General features: G+C 36.7%; 1 protein-coding gene across 1 annotated transcript in view; it reads left to right on the top strand.

The window, feature by feature from the left end:
- The window catches only part of DMD (dystrophin), a 979,219-nt gene that overhangs the window by 770,347 nt on the left and 188,113 nt on the right, over window positions 1–20,759 (top strand). The window contains exons 56-57 of the mRNA XM_058822052.1: window positions 11,857–12,029; window positions 15,895–16,051. Coding sequence (XP_058678035.1) covers window positions 11,857–12,029; window positions 15,895–16,051 — 330 coding nt within the window. The remainder of the gene's footprint in view (window positions 1–11,856; window positions 12,030–15,894; window positions 16,052–20,759) is intronic.

Below are 20,759 nucleotides of genomic sequence, written 5' to 3'. Positions count from 1 at the left end.
TTCAGTTTAACACAATAGGCATTTCAGATTAAAACAGTGTATCTGAAAGGAAGTTTTAATCTCAATGAGACCAACCACAGAATGAGTACATGATGCAGATGCATTTTTATCTCTTGTTCAGTGAGTATTTACTGAATAGTGACATTACTGTCAGTTATGAATAGGTCTATGCCATGAGAATTCTTTCTACAAAACATTGATTATATGTCAAATAGGTGTAAATAGAAGATGATAAGTGGCTTTACACTAAATAGTGTAACAGTCACTATTGCTGTGAGTGCCTTGAGGAATATTGCATTCATCCTTTGTCAGCCATAGTTTGCCTAATTTCATCTATTAAACCTCTGGGATTTCTTATGCTCACTCCACTGGATATGAAATTTCATAATCTACTTCTGGGATATAAGTTATATTTTTACCTAGACTCTCTCTGTGACTCTTCCCTCACCTCTAGCCTGGAATTTCTGTTATTAGGAATTCATATGCAGATATCAGCATATAATTGTTATAGGAATTATTTTACATCACTTCCAATAAGATAGAAAATGTGGTTTATTTCAAAGATTCAAAATATATCATGGGTCTCTTCTTTTGTGCTTAGCTTTCTGGGTTTAAAATCCATACACAGGTCTTTTTTAATTCTCTCATGAAAGAAATAATGACACTTCAAAGAGGATTACAGGAAAAAAGAGATCTTATTTCCATAGAGAGCATGTAACTTCTGGGTTTGTTTCTGTGAGCAAACTGTACTCCCTGACACAAAGGTAGAAACTATCCCTCTGTGATCACTCACATATTACACAGCAACTCAGATACCCCTGTTATAATTTCCTCACGTTTTTCTTCATTCACTTTTTTTAGGTATGAAAGTAATTTGAATATGTGGGTATTAAAATTTGCAGAGTTTTCTAAAAATCTGAACATGACATAGTTCAATTGACAGCTTTGTGAGAACAGTAATCACTGTGAATGCAATATAAAGAAAGTTACAAAGTTGCTTTATATGCACAGTAGAAATAGTTGGTGTTAATGTCAAGGGAATGCAAAGCAGAGTTTTTTTCTAAAGTGTTGCTTCTTGCTCTGAGCTTGATACACACAGACTGAGGACTAACTAGTGTGTGTATTGGGTTTACGTGGCCAGGTTTTGGGGGCAGGGGACTTACAGGGTGGCTTCCCTAAGGGTTGATTTCGATTGGAGATAAGGAAGAATCTTTAACAATGACGGTTTTAAAACACGGGGAAAGGTTGCCCTGAGGGTTATTGGAAGCTCCATGCCTGGAAATATTCAGGGTGAGGCTTAACAGGGCTCTGAGCATCCTCCTGTGGTTAAAAAAATACCCATGCTCAAGGATTGGACTAGATGGTCTCCAAAGGTCTCTTCCAACCCAAGCCATTTTATGATTTTATGAAAGAGTGGGAGGAAGAGCCGAATTTACGTCTTATTATCCTAATCTGATTTGACTGATAATAAATTAAACTAATTTTCCCTTGCCAAGTCCGTTTTACCCAAGATGGTAACAGGTGAGTGATCTCTCCCTGTCCTTACCTTCATCCATGAGCCTTTTGTTTTATCTTCTCCCCCACATCCAGCTGAGGAGGCACCTGGCATCCAGAAAGGGTCAACCCATCACAGTGTGCATGAGCAAGATGTATTTTTTTCAGAATTGAATTAAGTATGGATCTTGTTTGTTTTTTAGTAGTGGGTATTGGTTTTGTTCTGATTGAATCTGAAGAGATGGGAGGACCATTTTCAGATGACAACAGTTCTGTTTAAACTGAATTTATCCTGCTTCTCCTGCCTCCTGTCAGCAGGATTCATACAAATCAGGTGGTGTTGGTATCTTTGGGTGTGTCACACAAATGCCATTCAGAAGCCATTTGTATACACAGTTGCTGCAAAAGCTACTGGAGGTAAAACAGTTATGGCAAGCCTGGTTTCCACAATAAGTGTCCTTTCAATTTAATTTTCATTTTCATTAAAATACAACTTTGTGTCTTGAGAAGCAGTTAGCATTTATTATGAACAATAAACTGACAGTCAGTTCTTTTTTGTTGCAATCTGATGTGTTGTTTTTGACAGTGTCATTTCTGAGATTGCCCGTGGTACCGTGCAGTGTTCTTCAGTGCGTCTTTTAGCTTTGGGTGGTATAATTAATGTGGCTGGACTGCATGTTTGAGCAAAGTCTTCAGCTTTCTGAGCTGCTTGAGCTCTGCTTCCAAGTCTATTCCTGAATTTTATGAATAAGTGAGACCTTAGGTTATTTTATGAACTGTTTTCTGAAGGAATGTCTCTCAGCCATGTGTTTGTGTCACATTTAGTGTATCATTGAGACCAATGAAAAAAACACATCCAAAACTTCTGGATATGAGAGTGACTTTGATGTGATCAGCAGTGAGGTCAAGTACTTGCAGTGTCCTGTGTCAGCAATTTATAAAGTGTTTGATAGTAATCTTGACCAAAAAGCCATAAAAGCAATTCCAGGGTATAAACCTGGGACTGGATGGAATACTTTGGAGTGACAGTAGGTGAAGAGGCATATTTGATCTCTACAGAAACCTAAGTAGGAGCATATGAATTTCCTGCAGTATTTAAGATCTGCCTGATATAGTGACTTACTGAGGGAATTCTGTCTTCTGAGAGCATATCTAAGCCCTGAGTTCCTATTTAAGTTTAAAGAGAAAGATTGTGATTCTAGATGGGAAGCATGGTTTTTGTCTGTTTGTTAGTTTAATTTCATATGTATTTGCTCTATTACCTCCATTATTGTATGCTCACCTCAGTTCCTTCATTACTACCAAGTATACTTTAAGTGTGCTTTTCACTTTTCTTACCTTCTTGCCTTTGGGTCTTGGAGCTGTTTTTCTTATCTGGATCTAGATGAAAACACTTACATGACCTGACCAGTATGACTTCTGAATTAAAATATTTTAAGTTTTATTATGATAGTGGAATTATTTCTCTGTTACTGGAATGAAGGGAAGATAGAAGGAATAAGTTAACTTCTTTTTGACTGCTGGATTTAAGAAACTCAGTGATTCAAATATATTGGTTTTTTTTAAATTTCAAACTGAAAAACATGAACAGAAGTTAGTTTTCACCCCCAAGTAACCTGTCTCCTAAAAAATATGTTGAGATACAAGTTTATCTCATGTCAGAATTTGCTGGGGATATCATTATTTTTTTCAGTGATATTGCCATTTTAACCTGATTCTGTATTTACTGTGGGAGTACACGCATCTTGCTAGCAAATCCAAGAAAATACCAAATAATTATTTTCAGAATGTAAATCTTATTCAGAGACCCCTTGATACAGCAGTTCTGTTCCATTTTTCTTTTGAATTCTGGCTGCAGCAAAACATAGTTAGACTGCCACAGAGAGACCAATCAATATGTTAGTTAAAGTTGCTATTTTGAAGGATGTTGTTAAAAATTAATTCTTTTTTCAGGCTCTGAACTTTTGCCAGTTATTTGCTTATTTCAAGACAGTCAACATACATTATTAAGGCACCTAAAATAAATCATGCAGAACACGAATCTGTTGTGGTTCAGCTTATTGAGAAAAACATAAAGAGAATGGAACTTCTTAGAGCTGAAAACTAATGAGGATGGACCTTTCTGTCAAATTCCTCCCCAGTACAGCAGCAGTTGGAATGCTTGAACACCTCAGAGGGCAGAGTAGCAACAGCAAGACAACATTTTAATTCATTTAATTCATTTTACCCATTTTAATTCAGCTGTTGAGTTTGGGGTACTGACACAGCACAGGTTTAAAGGTGGAAGCCCTGGTGTTGTGGCCAGAGTTGGGGTGAGCAGGGTGAGGATTTGGGGTTTCAGGGTCAGAAGAGAAAGCCCACGGAGGGAGGTGGTGGCATCACCTTCCCCACAGGACCCTGCAGCTGGTGGCAGCTCCTCTCTGCAGCCACTCTGGTCCTGGTCCTGACAACTCCTCCTATTGCTGTGCCAGCCCTCTTGGGGCTGCTCTGCAGGGCTGCCTGAGCCTTGGTGCATTTAGAGGGGAGTCCATTTCCAGAGGGAGAGGCCACAAGTGAGAGCTTTGGCCTGTTGGCCTCTCCCTGAGTTGTTAAACATGTGATGTGCCTCTCACACTGAGCAGGATTGCAGTTAAAACAACAGCAGTGAGATAAAACCAACTTTCCTCGTGGCAGTTTAAACCCAGCTTGTGTTAATGAGTAAACCAACCAACACTTGGTGCATTCTGTTTTGTTGTGGCAGGAACAGCCAACATCAATTGTTACAGTGACTTTGATAACACTTGACTGCTGCACAGCAGCTTTCTCTCTGGGGTAACTTTACTGGCATCTCTTGCTCAAAGCCTAGGAAGTCAGAAGATCCTGAGGCCACGCCAGCATGACCTGGATTTCCACTTAAAATCAAGATGAAGTGTACTTTTCCCACGTGCCTGCCCTTCCTGGCCCTTCCTCAGGACACCTCCAGTAGGGAGGATTTGACACAAGTCGTGCAGAAGCACTGGAGCTTTTCCCACATTGTCTCTTGCATAATGCCCACCAATTCACCTGTTCTTGATTAAGAACAGTTAATTGCAGTGGATCTTGCATGCTCATAGAGAACAACTGAAATGGTATAAATTCCTAACTGAAACCTAATCACCTATAGAACAATAAAAACTCCTTCTAAAAGGAGTCCTAAAACCATAATAGTTATTGTACTGCTTGATCCAGTTTTAATAATGTGTAACATATGAGGCCTCTGGTTTCTGCTTTTTGTTTTGGATTGTACTCTTTAAAAAAGATTTTATGTTTCTTTAGTTAATTGAGAATCAAGTTATGAAACTGGTGTACCAATTCTTTTTCTCCAGACAACATTACCAACAAAATCTTTAAATGTCAGGATATGTTTTTAAAAAGAAAAGAAGATTGCAAAAATTATTTGTAACAGAAGAAATTAGGATAATGCTTCAAACAGAAATAATTTCTTTTAAGTATAAAATGGCTTCAATTTTTGTTTTAAAAGGATCTGAAAGAGGATTGTATATGTTCATGTATTTCGGGAAGGATGAATGTATACATGAGTATCATAGGTGCTAAAACATGAGATACCTTATTGTTACATGTTGGTGTATGGTGAAGCAAATATTTCTTTATGTACAAAACATTTTTCTTCTAGAAAAGGTCATTTATAATAAGCAGATATCAAATATTTTTCACTGTTTGGTTGGTAAAAGAAGACAAAAAACCTGTCCTTTTGTCTTTCATAAGATTTTTTTCCTCTAGACCTAGAGACAGTTTTGTATTTCAGCCTTTCCAGTGTGTTGTAAAAGGAAATCAGTATTAATTAGAAGTACTGGAATGTCAGCAGAACCAAGAGAGGTAAATGGTAAATACTCTGCAAGCTATGCAACAGGACTGTAGGACTTTGCATGAGTAACTAAGTGGAAGTAAACATTCCTGTAGAGGAAGATGCTCTTCGTGCTTTACTATTTGACCTCTGGAAAGAGAGGAGAGGAAAAATTAGACATACTGAAATTAACAGGATAATTATTTTGCTGCAGTAATGTTGCCAAAAGATTGACAGGGTGAGTGTGCTGACAGCATGTGAGATGGAGTGGGATCAGACATTCATTGCAGTACAGGGGTTGGGACGAGCATATTTGGTGGGAGCAGACCTCCTAAAACCCAGAAAACTCTGCTGGTTTGTAATGGTTCAGCTTTCAGAAAATGGTGTGTATGATTCTCTGCACATTTATGGTGTTCCCTCCTACTCACTCTAATCTCAAATACAGATTTCAAAGGCAGATAGCTGAGCCCATTCTTAGACATCTCAGTAGAGGTGGCTGATTTTCTGACACATAGAACACTTGCAACTCCTACTTGAAAAATGTGCTTTGTTTGCCTTGTTGGATTGGCTTGCCTGAAAGAGAGTACAGGCTATGTTAGTAAAATGCATATTTATATTTTACATCACACAGTAAAAGTTCTTCATTTCTGTGGCTACAAGGAATTTTTCTTCATTAGTGTAACCTCAGACTAACATGATGTTTCTTTCTATTTAGGGTTTCCATCCTAGATATAATGACAAGAAAAGGAGACAGTGAAAATAATAATATCCATTGAAGTCAGTATTATCAGAATAGGATATATTTCTCTAGAAAATGATCAAATCCTAAATGAAACTACAAACGCAGAAAGATTTGTTTCTTTAAACATGTGTTTCTTTATTTTATATATTTATTCATGTTTTCATTACATGTAACTGAAAGCAGGAGTTTTCTCAGTCTTCAAAAAACATATCCAAGAAGTCCAGTAATTCCTTCCAAACACATGACCTTACTTAATAATTGAATACAAATTAATTATTAGAAGTCTCAAAAAATTGATTATTTTGCTATGATCAAGGGAGAAATATAAGACCTTGTGCTATGGGCAAAACATCAGGTCTGTGAATAAATATCTGCACACTAGAGACAAGTATATGTTCAAGTTATTGGGTTAGTGCTCTTAAACAGTTACTATTCCAAGGCTGAGGCAGCCCAATGTAATTGAAATCAAGAAACCCACACTGCATTTGCATTTGATTGCTGCATCCTTAGATGCACCATGAAGTCTCTTGAAATCTGAATATAACCTAAATTGAAGGCTCTTTTGCCTGTTTATAAAAATAATATTTTCTGAAAACAGGGCCCAACTTGTTAAAGAAAGCTTTTTTTGATCTTCTGTTAGATGGAAGTAGCATTTGAATATGAAGCTTGGTTACATCTTTATTCTGGGACTTGTAGAATTTTAAACCCTATCAATGATAGATGCAACTTACACAGATTGCTTTCTGTAGGGCAGTTATACTTTTGGCTTCCATTCATCAGCACTTGATTCTCTTCTAGAGGACTAGCTCTTACCCTTTTTTATCTTGAAAAATGTGTTGGGAAACCAGAAATGTCTTAATTATATTCATAAGCTTATCTTCACAATGGAAAGGACCTTTTTATCGCTCTTTTTAATCAAGTCATTAGCATGAAACTCGGAGATGTAATCATACCAGACTGGAATTGGGGTCATGCCATAGGCTAGCTGAATAGGAGGCTTCTTGGCATGGTGATGTATAGCTATTTCACAACAATGCTTTTAACTCAGTAAGTCTGCCCTTTAATTATATTTTAAATCTCATTTGAGAAGTTTTTATCATTATGTAAATTGTTCAGTGAATGGTCTCATTCTAAAGACTCAATAAAAGTTTTGCTTATGGACTGGGAGAGCAAATTACTTAAGAACTTGATGGGACAATGGGGAGCATCAAAGAAGGGGAAAAAAACAAAAAGCAAAACCAAATCCAACAACCAGTTTTTAAAAGAACTGTGACATTTAAAAGAGAGAACTTCCAAGGGACCAGAAATGCTTCACTGGTTTGTTCCATCGTTAATCTAAATCATAGCATGTTCAGATACAAGTGTTGTCCTTCAAAAAAGTATAAATTTGCTTCTGTTCCAATGGTAACAACCAGCTCACAAGGAGAGACTGCTGTAGAGCCTAGTGCAAATTGCCTTCTGTGGCCAAAAACAAAAGAAGCAGCACCTTGCACTGAATCTATCACTCAGCTGCTTAAATGTATTTGATTTGCTGTGCCCTTAATTCAACATCTCCAGAACTGTAACACTCACAAAACCATCCCTCTGTTTAAGCCATGATCCTGAGTGGTGCCATGACCATGGATTTCTGTGCCTCCAAAGGCTGCTGGAGTGTACCAGGGCACTGAAAAGTGTCTCAAACTCTCTAAACACTCACACAGAGTTTATGCTTTAGGCAGAATCAGAAATTTAGAGGAGTTTAGATGTAATTAAATGAAATCAAGTGGGATAATTAATTTGAAATCCAATTGCTAAACTGCTAAGATGTGCTTTACAGAGCTGCAAATAGAGGAGAACTAGGGTCCTTTAATTTCTTTAAATTATTGCATAATTAATTTTTTCTAACTTGTATAAAAGATAAATGCTTTGTCATCTGTGCTGCATTGATTTCCATGTTTATCATGACTAACCTATAGTCCAAGAAATAGAACAAATTCCTTCTTCCTAGGGCTTCATTTTACTTCCAGACTATCAATCCCTCTCTGGTGTATTGCCAAAATAATGGCAGATTTTGACATGCGTCATGTCCTTTATATGTCATGTCTATATATTACATGTGGGATATGAAGGATATTGACACTGATTAATTGTTTCTCAATCTCAAACCACATTGAATTCTTGCAGGACTAGCTGTGCTGGGTGGAAGCTGACAGAGCTTTGAGTGCTTTGGATTTCACAGCAACAGCTCAGCTGTGCTTAGAAGGGCTCTGTGTGAAATGAAACCTGTGTAGCTACAGGTGAATTTCTTCTGCCTACCAGAGGAATTAGGGCATGAGGAGCTGTACTTCCATGGAGAATGGGAGCAGGAATTCCAAGGGGAACAACTGAATTGACCAAGTGAGAAATACACCCATCCCCTACCTTTTTGGCAGCATTGGGTGTGCTCACCACCTTAGTGTACTTCTCTGAAATAATTTGTGGTGGCTGCAAGCAAGAGCTCAGAAAAAAAGTGAAACAGACAGAGCAACTTTCCTCACCCTGTTTTGCCAACAAGATTTTTTTCCTCAAGGCAAAATGCATTGCATCTCTCTATCACCCTAGTTCTGTCTCAGTTGCACACTTATACTACAGAATAAAATAATGTAAATACACATTTTTAAATGCGTAGGAACCTTTAATACATGTTCACTTTTTAAAAACAAATATTATGGTGCCTTTTGTCATCTAAGTTCATCTTAATAAAGCAGGACTTCACTCAGCCCATAATGGAGCTGCAGTTCTTTCCAGGCAGTTCAGCTCACTCTAAGAAGTAACTTGTGATCAAAAGATGCTTTTCATTTTGCTCTCTGCTCTTTTTAAGAGCTGATAGACAATCTTTTCTCAGCACAGTCTCAGTAATAACAACTACAGCAAAAATGCAGCATCCACTCCAACTGTAACTCAGTAGAATTATACCAGGATTGATTTTTTTATCCTCTGTAGTCTTTTCATGTGTTTGAACACATTGGAAAATATGAAAGCGAAATAAATAATATATGTCTATAGTCTATATGCTATACTTCTTGGTATGACATGTAATGACAGCATGCTTTTGCAAATACTTTAGCAATTTTTGAGATTAAATAGCTCTTCCTGCTTTACTGTTGTCAAGAAAAAGAATAATTATGTTTTTAAAACATGGATTTATTTATTTCAGAAAACAAATAAAAGGCGTATAGATCTTTTTCTTATATGGTCTCTGCTTCTCTTGGGATCTGTAAGTGTCACAAAGAAAGGTTCTGAAATGCACCAACCTAAATGGAGAAAATATCACAGTTGTTGTCTTGCTTCTTTGTGGTGTAGGCTTCCTGCATAGCTGCAGTTAACTGCTTTTGGGAGCATTAGAAGCAGTGCAGAGTACACAAGTAATTAGGAATAAGGAAAACTCAGTCTTGAGTATTAAGCTTTTGATAAGAATACTTCACTTTTCATGTTCATTGTCCACCTAACCATCCAAATGTTTTGTGATACTATATGGTATTCTGAAAAATAAAAAGGATGGGGTTTGCTTTTATTTTCAGAATGATGCATGTCTCTGGAGAAAGAAATAACATGTGCAGACTATAAGACACATTTTCTAAACACAAGAAAAACATGGAAAGGTTTTTTCCCTTCAATTTGTCTTATATATTGCTATGAGCGTATGTGTGGTAAAACACCAAGAGGGCATAGATTTGACAGCTTCCTATTGTGAACAGTTATTCAACATATTCCATGCACATGCTCTTGCCAAGGAAGAGGAACAAGTTTGTAAGTTTGGTGTTTCCATCACTACCCTGAAAACTAAGAACTTGAGAAACAGGTAGTGCATGTAATTCTTTTGTCCAATAATAGATTTATTTATTATTAAATGTAGGAGGACCTTAGAACTATACAGACATTAACAGTTAACTTTTTTCTGTGAACTTTATCCTTTCTTACATGTTGTTTCAGCTTTTTACATCAGTATTATTATACTTAACCTAGTTTAATTAATATCTCCAAATACATACATTGAAGGAAAGAAATTTGGTAATAGGATATTCTTCATTCAAGTAAAAAAAAAATTAAGTTGGAAGTTGAAGCTAGCAACATTCAGACTTGAAATAAAATACAAATTTTCAAGTTAGGACAGTCATACCTGGAATATTGTACAATTTTATGTACCTTAATAATACTGTTTAAAAAAATGTTGATTGCCTGAACAGCAATAAATAAATACAATATTTATAGTACACTTGCATTCTTCAGAATTACCTCTGATGTACATCAAACTCATTTCTAAGTACTTTGCTGCTTGAATGACAACAGATAAGTAAAATAGTTGGAGAAGGATTCTTACTCTGTACCAAAGATGTTGCTGGCCCACCTTAAAACTTCCCCAAATATTAAGCTAATCATTGCTGTGAAAGGTATCCAGTTAAGGACATTTGGAACAGCAGGAGGTGAACAAGGGCAATCTACTCACGATTCAGTGCAGCTAACATTGCACTTAAAATATCAAAAAAAACCAATTCAATTAAGAGCAAACCAAGTAGACAGATTGTGTGCTCCCCTCTTTCAAAGTCATTCTTCTGAAGAAAATTACAACAAATTTCCATTGGGGACTCTCTGTGATGCTCAGTTAGTGCTGGGTCTTGTTCTCAAATGCCATAAATCATTTCCTCTGCCCCACTTTATCTCTAGCACTCCCATTTCAGGCAGCAAGAAACCACCACCAGAAATCTTAGTGCTCCAGCATCCCAAGAGAAAATGTGGAGCTTTATTCACAATTCAGTATTTCTTTGTGTCTTTGTGTGCTTCTTTGTTTGAAAGTAAAAGTACTTTTGTGCAAACGTGGCTGCATATAAAGTACATGTACACTCATTCATGTACGTGTTGGAATTATTATTATTATTATTTTTATTCCATTTAATGACCTTGATTCAACCACTGTTCTCTGCAAATGAATCTGACCTTGTGGAGCTGCAGCATGCAAACGTCTTGGGGAAGGGCAGCCAGCACACAAAGGCTGCATTGAGTGTGTGGGCAGGCAGGAATGCTGGTACCAGGCAGCTCTCTAAAGAATGTTCTTTTGGCAGAAACAGCCGTGCTAAAAATGAGGGGGAAAAAATGAATTCAAAATTTCGAGCTGGCCTGCGGTTCCGAGGCGATAAGAAAAGTTGGCTGTTCAACATGAGCTGCCAGTTGCATATTCTGGGTCCTTGCTATTCTCAGGCCCTCCTACAGCCCCAACCAGTGTTTTGATACAGCACAAAGTGGCTGTTTATTGCTATTGACTGCTGGGGCCTGTGCTCCAAAATGCGTTCTGTCAACAGAATGTGAGTGAACTTGGCATTTTAAAGCCTGGCTGCTGCAGACTCCTAGATTCCTTGGAATTGCCATGCAGCAGGACCAGTGTTGCAGTCCCCAGCTCAAACTGAAAATGTTGCACAGGAAGACGTACCATGTGCAGGTCAGATTTACCTGGGACCCTGAGGATTTTGTGGTTCCTTGCTTTTTCACATCAGCACAATTAATATATCTTGTCTTTGCTTTGCTGTCTATCAAAGGCTACACCTTTGGCTCTCTAAATTTTGTTCAGTATGTTCTCTGTGGGAAAAAAGGTCATATTCAATGCAAATGGCCTTCATGTGGAAGGGAAACATGGCTTTGTATACGGGACATGATACTGCTGTAAAAGGAGTAATCAAAACCTGTGCTCTGTACTGCACTGAGGATTTTTTCACTCTTTTGAAAAATTATAGTTTCTGTGATTTTTTAAAGAAATCAGATATATTGTTTTCTATTGCTTCCATAGGAACTACAGGCAGAAATTGATGCTCACACTGACATCTTTCACAACCTGGATGAAAATGGGCAGAAAATCCTGAGGTCCCTGGAAGGCTCTGAGGATGCAACCCTGCTGCAGAGACGTCTGGATAACATGAACCTCAGATGGAGTGAACTTAGGAAGAAATCTCTAAACATTAGGTAGGACCTGAACCTAAGCAAAAGCCTATCATTGGTGTATTGGAATGCTACAATTTGCAAGTGGAAACGTTTAATTTTGTTTCTGTTAGCACTGTTTTTGTCTATTTTGAAATTGCTTGTGCTGCTTTGGATGTTGGCTCAACTTTGTAAGAACGATTCGGTTTTCGGGTGTGAAAATGAAAGTAGAGAATTAGGGTGTGAGGCATATTGATGGGGTTTTGTAATTACAGAAAGAAACTGTAACTGTACCCCCTCTAAATGTGGGCTTTTTCTAGAGCTGAGTATGACTTACCAGTGAGTCATAAAAGAGAGTGATTAAATAGCCAATATTTATGATAAGCTTAATTTTAAAGACTGCTGTTTCCAGTGCAAAACTAAAAATATCCTCACAAATGAGAAGAGAAATTATTTAAGATTTTAACTGTTGTCAGGAGAGTGGGCAGAATTGCTCAATAAAATCTAGGGGTAAAAGAAATTCATAGGGAGTATAATGAGAGGAAACACTTTCGTTTGTAAGGAGAAATATAATAAATGGTATCATTACAAATTATCAAATGGTCATTCAGGCTTCAATGGACTGAAGGTCTCATTTCAAAAGAAATTGTCCTGGAAAGTTTTTTTCCAGAAATAGAGCTTTTGCAATAGGCAACTCAGCTCAGCTGCACTCAGTCTTGGGCATTTTTTCATTTTTTCACTTTCTGTGTGTTGGTGGTAGTTCAGAGGGCAGAAAAAGACAGAAGTGTTTTCCAAAGTAATGTATGAAATATTAGCTTTTTTCAGCTCAGGTCCTGAGGGAGGTCAGGCTGTGTAATGACAAAAACCATCTTTGTATCATCAATCATTAAAAATAAATGAAGGCTGTGATGCTGAAAATATATTTGTAACTGAAGAAAAAGAGACTTATTCCTCCTTTTCTTTCCTTCTGAGGAGCAAAAGAAGAGGATTAAAACCCTTCAAAGTGTCTGAGATTTTTTTTGCTCGCGTGCATTTTACCCATGAACTTGTTCAAATACAGTGATTTTTGAGATAAAAATAGTCAGTTGTCCAAATATCTGTAATTAAATGTATGGGACTTTCTGTCTTTCATTTTTTACAGTTTAATCTATTATTGTCATAAACTGAGTCAGAACCAGTAAGCCCCAGTTATATCACAGTGACTTCCTGCATTGCACATTCAAATCAACAAACCTTCCCTCTAAAACCTGTGCTTCCAATGAAAGGCTTAAGGTCTTCAATCACTTAGTGATTAGGATAAGAAACAATTCCTAAATTCTCAGACATTCAAGTGTTGCTGGCCACCAGACTAAATGAAAAGGCTCTTCCCAGTCTGCCTGTTTGGAGCTCTTTCTATCCATAGTACAGAATGGAATACATTTCCTCATAACTAACAATGCTTACACAAAAGAGGTATTATAGAAGACACAATAAATGTTCTCCAGACATCAGTCCCAGAAGTTTCTTTATTTAGTGCCATTTTTTAGTCTGCTGAAACAGAAGACCCTGGGTGGGCATTCTTTTCTAAATGCATTAGATAAAATATATGGTAGATATTAAAGAGAAGCCAAGCACTTTTCCATTCCTAACTTTCTTTCATCCTGATATGTCAGCAAAGTTTACACTAAAAAACACTTTCTTTCTTATAAATATGTTTTTATACTGTTTTAGTATTATCTCTTTTGTCTGCATATCTTAAACACAGTCATAAATACATTCATGTGTGCATATAATGTACACTGGTGTGTGCATGCATAAAACTATATTCCTGAAGATGAAGAACAGAACAAAACAGGTTCTGGAAACAAAAATCACCCAACTGAGGGAGGTCAGAGCACAACAGCAGTAACAAAACTCCTTCAGGTCACTCTTTTTGCATTTTTTCCTGTAAAGCCAGGGGAAGCAGGGAAGAAGTGTTTGCTTACATTTGCTGCCCTTCTCCCGAAGATGTGGAAGCTTGTCTATGGCAAGATAAACATGAGACAAGGGAATTAGCCTGAATCAGAAACTCAGCTCCTTGTCTGCCTCCTGTCCTAAAGTCCTGTGGTCCTTGCCCTGGTTGTTGCCTCTCCATAAATATCCCAGCTTCTCTCCCCTTTGCTCCTTTCAGAGGTATCATAGAATGAAAGAATGGTTTGGGTTGGCAAGGACTGTTAAGATAATCCGTTGCAAACCCTTTCCATGGGGAAGAACATATTCAGGTTGCTCAAAGCTACATCCAGCCTGGCCTTGAACCCTTCCAGGGATGGGGCATCCACAACTTCTCTGCACAATTTGTTCTAGTGCCTCACCACCCTAACTGCAAATAATTTATAATATATGAACATATATATAATCTAAATCTTTTAGCTTGCAGTGCCTTCTCCAGACTTCGCTGCCTGCAGGACTGGCCTCCCCTGCTGTGATGCAGCTTTGCCCCAGCTCCCAGATGCCCTGTGAGAGAACAGATCCAAAGGCCTGGTCTAGGAGTGTCCTTCACATGTAGGGTCTATGTGTGTCCTTCACATGTAGCATTTAAGTTTGAAAAAAGAGAAGATTTTGCATTAGCTCACAGACTTTGAGAGCAGCTGAATTTTCTGTCAGTGTGTGTCTGATCTGTCCCTTTCTCTTTCCTTGCCACTTGACCTGATGTAAGAGGTTGGAAAGAAGACAGGATTCACAGAGCATTTCAGAGAAATGCAACTGTCCCTACCTTCATCAATTCATCATTTCCATATCCAAACTAAGTAATAAGGTTTGCAAAAATGCTGAGTCCATATTTTTCACATTGCTTTATAGAACATTAGATATAGGAGTAGAGTTCTCAGTGTCAGAAGAGAATGATTTTATGTGCAATCACTGTAGAAGAAGATAAATGTTATATGAACAAAGCTAGAACTTAAACAGAACTGTATGAAATAAAAGAAAATTTGTCTTTATTTCCCAGCACACTTTTTTACTTTATTGTTATGTAATACTCCTTTGGTTTGAGTTACTAAGAGAATTTCTTATGTTACTTGGAGGTGAATTTTGATTATTTTCCAAACCAGAAATTAAAAAATAGCATATTGATAAGTCCAGAAAGACAAAATTTTATTGGGTTTATCTATAGTACAGAGAAAAGTGAAGATTTTATCAGTCCAGCCACAGAAAACAGTTGCTGAAATTTAGAAGTTCAGTACTTGATCCCAAAAAAACACATTTATACACATAGAGAGGAAATATTTAGAAAATGTTCTTATGGAGACCTTTCTTGCAAAAAATGTTATTTTGTCTTTTAATTTTCCCAGTGTTTCAAATAGTTTAATTCATATCTCTGCTAAAATGGCACTGACATTAAGCTGGATAATGTATGAGTATTCTATTGGCTTTAACAATTTCCTCATGACTTTTTTTAAAGAATGACATTGGTTCTCTTATTTTAATAAATTAAGAGAATGAATCCTATGTAAGTGGAATGGTTTGTGTAGTGATTTAGAGAAATGCTTGTTCTTCTCTGAGTTGGGAAACTACTCTCTACATTTCAGGTAAATAATGTGCCAGTAATCCTAAGTGATGACTACATTTTCATGCTAGTCCTGCATAATATTTGTGCACTTCTAGTGAGACTGACAATTCAGCATAGCCATTACTCACTGCTGAAGAGGGAAACTAAAAAAGCAAAAAATTCCCAACGAATCAAAAGCAAAAATCAGGAGATGTGAAAAAAAGCTAGGACTGTGGAACCAAATTTAAATCTGCATTGCCAGAATCTAATTCAAAGCTACTGAAGCTATTCAAAAATCATTAACTTAATGAAACACTAGCATCTTGCTCAGTAAATAAGCTTGTACAGTTTGGTTTTTACTTCCACTGTGCCTGAATCTATGTTATATTTAACACATGCTTTCAGATCTCATTTGGAAGCCAGTACCGACCAGTGGAAGCGATTACATCTCTCTCTTCAGGAACTTTTGGCATGGCTGCAGTTGAAGGAGGATGAATTAAAGCAGCAAGCACCCATTGGCGGAGATCTCCCCACTGTGCAGAAACAGAATGATATTCATCGGGTATGTTGGTGTTCTTTTAAATTCTCTTTTGTCATGTTTTTTTCCTTTGCTGGCTAGTGCTGCATGGCACAGTCCTTGCTGGAAAGATCTCCAGCTACAGCTTTCAAACACAGCAGAGAAATTCAGCCTTTTGGAGGAGGAGGTGTTAATACCCATGACCCTCAGAGAGCTGTCACAGACAGGCAGATTTCACAGCCAGAACAATTATTAACCTAGTAATTTTTGAGGATTAAATAATTAGTTCTGATTGTTTTTCTGGATCAGACATTCCAACCTCATGTATACTTTTTGAAATCCTAGTTTGGATTTTGGGAACATTTGTGACACGAGTAGCTGGTATCAGGTCTATTGCACAGCTTTGCAGCGTGAAACTGTTGTGATAACTGTCTGTGGTTCATACTGGTTTCATCAGAGAATTCTGATGGAAAGACCATAGCACAGCATCATATGGGGGACCATTCTAGACTAAGATTGGTATTAAAAGAGAACCTGAAATAGAGCACTTGTACTGTTGAAGTTGCTTTTTTTTTAACCCACCAAATGAGCAAACCCCAGAATAATACTTCAAGAATAATTCTTCATACAAAGATTCACTCAGATTTTTTTGTTGTGGTGAGGGTATTGTTAAAGTATGTCTTCAGTGTTTAATCAATTCACACCAGTCTGATACTAACCTAATGTACTTCACCTAAACAGTCTTGAATTTCATATGCCATTGAGGTCTATTCAGTTCTGAATGAGAAGTCATGGTTCTAGTACCTCTATTGCTCAATATACAGTCAAGCTCTCCTCCCCTTCATCTCAGTGGGTATTTAATGACATCATAGGATGTTTTTACTTCCTGTTTGATGTCCGATTATGCTTCAGGGTGTTACCTGAAAAGTTATTTCCAACAAATGTAATTTTTATTGAAAAATTTATATTATCAGTCTGTCAACTTGATTTCATGAGGAAAGAATATCCCAAATGCAATGATCATCCTCTCAAAGCATTGTGCTATATATATGTAACTTCCTTTGTGAAACTTGCCACAAAAGGTATTGTTTCTGAAGTTCCTAAGTTTCTGATTTTATTGTTTAATGGAGAAGTGTGAAATGGTGCTTTAAAACAAAATATGATCAGTGCTTTTTCTGTTCATCAGGTAGCTGTATATAAATATTGCTCTAAGATATTGTCCTTTCTCATGGGGAGGGAAATATTTGAGAACAGATAATGAGATCAAATTTGCAAAGCGAACATGACATATCTCACTGCTTTAAGACCCTGAGCTTGTGAAAAGTCAGGAAATACAAGAGAGACATGGCTTTTTCCATAGGCACACAGGCATTCCTCTACTACAACAAAGTTATGGGAAGTAGTGTCCATATGGTTTGTCAAGGACCTGTCTTCACTGAATGATTGAGAAAGCAAAAGGGAAAGATGAACAAAAAACATCTCTGTCTCTCCCAGTGGCAAATTTTTCTAAGATAATATAATGCTTTTCTGCAAGGGGCATTTTCGTCACATTTCCTAGGTCTTCCCTCTGGAGATGTGATGTGTAGGATGTGTCTTTCTCACCAAATTTTATGTGGGACTTAAAGCACTATCACAGAGACAGTGAGGTGGAAACATCCATGACTTTACAGGTCAGCACCTTTCCTTTTTTCACCTTTCCCCTAAGAAAGTTAAGGCAAGTATTATATATAACCATGAAAGTTAAGAGAAGCCTGAGGTCTGTTTTAGCCATAAAGTAGCAACTTCCATAAAGTAGTTTTAAAGGCCATCCAGAATATCAGGATGAAAGAAGCAATATAGATGTTGCTTTCAGTCAGTGTGACATTACGTCAAACTCTTTCTTTAAAGACAACTCTTGAGCCAAAACAAGAGATAGAGAGAGATTTCTGTAGAGTTGTTACAACAAAACTTTTTCCATCTAAATAATATTTAAGTATTTTAAAACATTTTCTCCTAGATAGAAGAAATATTTTTATCTAAAGAAATTACTTCTTATAGTATTTCAGTGTTGTATATCGCTCTATAAGCAGCTTAAGGGTTTCCAAGAATTTATCATAAAGGTGGCAAATCTTCAGTGGTGAAGTCTTCAGTGATGTCTCTGTCACACACTAAACAAATGAAGTATTTGGAATTTTAAGGGATGAGAATTATTGTATAAAATTAGAATGCCATGAGTAGGGGCAAAATGACATCATAAAATAGCTCTCACTTCTCTTTGTTCACTTCTCTGCCATTTGCAGGTACATAACACAGAGCTTTGGTCATCCTGTCTAGTATCGAATCTAGAATGTTTTATTTCCTTTCAGAAATACTTCTTTTTCCATTTCCCATTCTGTAGCACTTTAGAAGCATGAGTGTAGGTATGCTGATTCCCTTTGGTAAAAAAGAACATAACAGAATACATGAAATTGTTATTTGCCTTGTCTGATCTTCAACTGTCTCTGACAGAGAAGGGAAAAACAGTCAACATGGAAGTTGACTTCAAATTGCTGTTGACAAAATCTATGTTTGCAACATGTTGGTTGGTTGGTTGGTTGGTTGGTTGGTTGGTTGGAGTTTTTTTTCCCCTGGGCATTATGGACTTTTTCACTTTAACAGGTTCTTCTAAAGAGGCAGATATACAATGGCTATATCAGAATGAACAGCTTAGCAGATTTCTGAACATAAGGAAAATGTTTTCAAATGTTTTCACAAGTGTACAATTAACTAGCTTAAAACTGGAGCCCAGTACTGGTAAGCTGAGAGGTTTGGGCCTTTGCTTAAGAGAAGAGCTTATCTCTCAGGGTGTTGCAGGTGAAACTAAACAGTAGTTGTGTGTTGATTTTGAGAAAAAGAATTGCTGACTCTTCATTTTGTTCTTCTGAAAATTAGTCTTCAGTAAATTAGAGAAGCACCTATCAGATCTGACCAATCTTTTAAATTACTAGAATTTCCAGTTTTGGTCTTTCTTCATAAGTACAATGTTTGGTTTTCCTTCTGTGAAGGATTGTTTTTGTCAGGTAATGCCAGAACTGAACCCGGCTAAGTTCTTCACTTGATAAGTGAATGAGCCTCATCAGGGGAACACTATTTAAATGCAGTTTAACTGATTCAATTGAGAAATAACACGATGAATGCCAAAATGATTTTATGCCTGAATCCTTTTTCTAAAGAAGTGTTGGAAGCTGTTTTTATTTCTTTCCCTTAAAGGTAAAATTTAAAGAGGAGCAAACATATTTAACCTCTCTATCATTCAGAAGAACGTCTGAAACACCACAGAGATTCATAAAAAGAGATTTAAAGAAGTCAATTCTTACCACTTGAGTGCTCCTAGTTGCCAAGATTTGCCTTAAAAATTTTAAGAGTAGGATTCAGATTAAAATTTCAAATGCTTGAATCTGTGCCAGAGGCGAGCTTGAACTCAACTGAGAAGAGGGGTATCCGTGCAGTTAAAATCATTGTTGTGTTATAAATGTGAGGTGCTTTTTAGACAAGGAAATTTGTAATATATCCCAAATACACCCACATAATTACTATTTGTTTGAACTTATACATATAGTAGGTCATTTTTGCAATTTTTGAAAGAAATTGTCTCCATTCTAAAGTCTAAGAATGTGTGGGGAGGAGTAGTGGTGGTGGTGTTAGTCAATGATAAAAAAATACTCCTGTTCTTCAAAACATTATTTAATTATCTTACATTTTTCTCTGTTTTACTAAGTATCAAAATATTGTTTTAGTGAAATTGAATTAGCAACTGTGTGCATGTTACTGTTAATCTAATTTAAGTAACTCAGGCATCATGCAGATTGCCTGCTATGTCTTTCATTCTTTTAAGAGTTGCCTCATTTGCTGTGTAGTGATTTTATTAACAGCATAAATAGCATTTATGAACACAGAAGGCACTTATTAACAATTCCATGGAAACCCTTTCACATGAAAACTGTAGCATGACTGCCTAAGGAGGAGTACAGTTCCTACTTCAACACATTAACCAATTATGGATCCACAGCTGATATCTTCTTCTTACTATTAGAACAAACCCCATATTTTGAAAAGCATTGTGTTTGGCAAATGTTTTGAATTAATATGATTGTACTCTTTCTCTTTAAAATACGTTAAAAGCAAAAATTCTTATTTTTTTAAATAATAGAGATTAATGCTGGTTTCACTAATGCAACTCTTTTTCTCATTGTATTTTCATTTTTCAATTTAAACAATCATTGTTCCTTCATTTAAAGAGATTTAAGGACATTCATGAGGTGGTAGAGGTCCGAGATAAACTGATCAATATATGCATTATTAAAATGGTGGACGGAATGCCATTACTGCTGTAGTGTTGATGACAAATAGACATGCTTAAATAAAGTAGTTTACTTACTTTTTTGTCAGGTCATGCATTATGTGTATTCGATTTCCTCTACAGTCACCGGGAAGTGTGGAAGAAGTTGAGGAATTCAATGAAATTAGCCTGCAATCATTAGTTGTACATTAGAAATTAATTTAGATTAATTCTGCTTTCAGTGATGGCCTAGTTATTATAAAGATATATTTGTCAGGGCTGTAGATAGATAAATTCCTTTTTTTTCCCTCAAAAAAAAAAAAAAAAAAAGAAAATGTTGCTATTTATGATTTTTACTAGTAATGTATACATATCTCACAACCAAACTTTAATTCAAAAAGCATCTTTATCTTCATACAGTAAGAACTTTCTTTTGGAATGGGTTAGTATGAAATT

The sequence above is a fragment of the Ammospiza caudacuta genome, chromosome 2, assembly GCF_027887145.1.
Source record: "Ammospiza caudacuta isolate bAmmCau1 chromosome 2, bAmmCau1.pri, whole genome shotgun sequence".
Classification (NCBI taxonomy): Eukaryota; Metazoa; Chordata; class Aves; order Passeriformes; family Passerellidae; genus Ammospiza; species Ammospiza caudacuta.
Note: the sequence above shows the minus strand (reverse complement) of the source record. Positions and strands in the feature narration are given on the sequence as shown.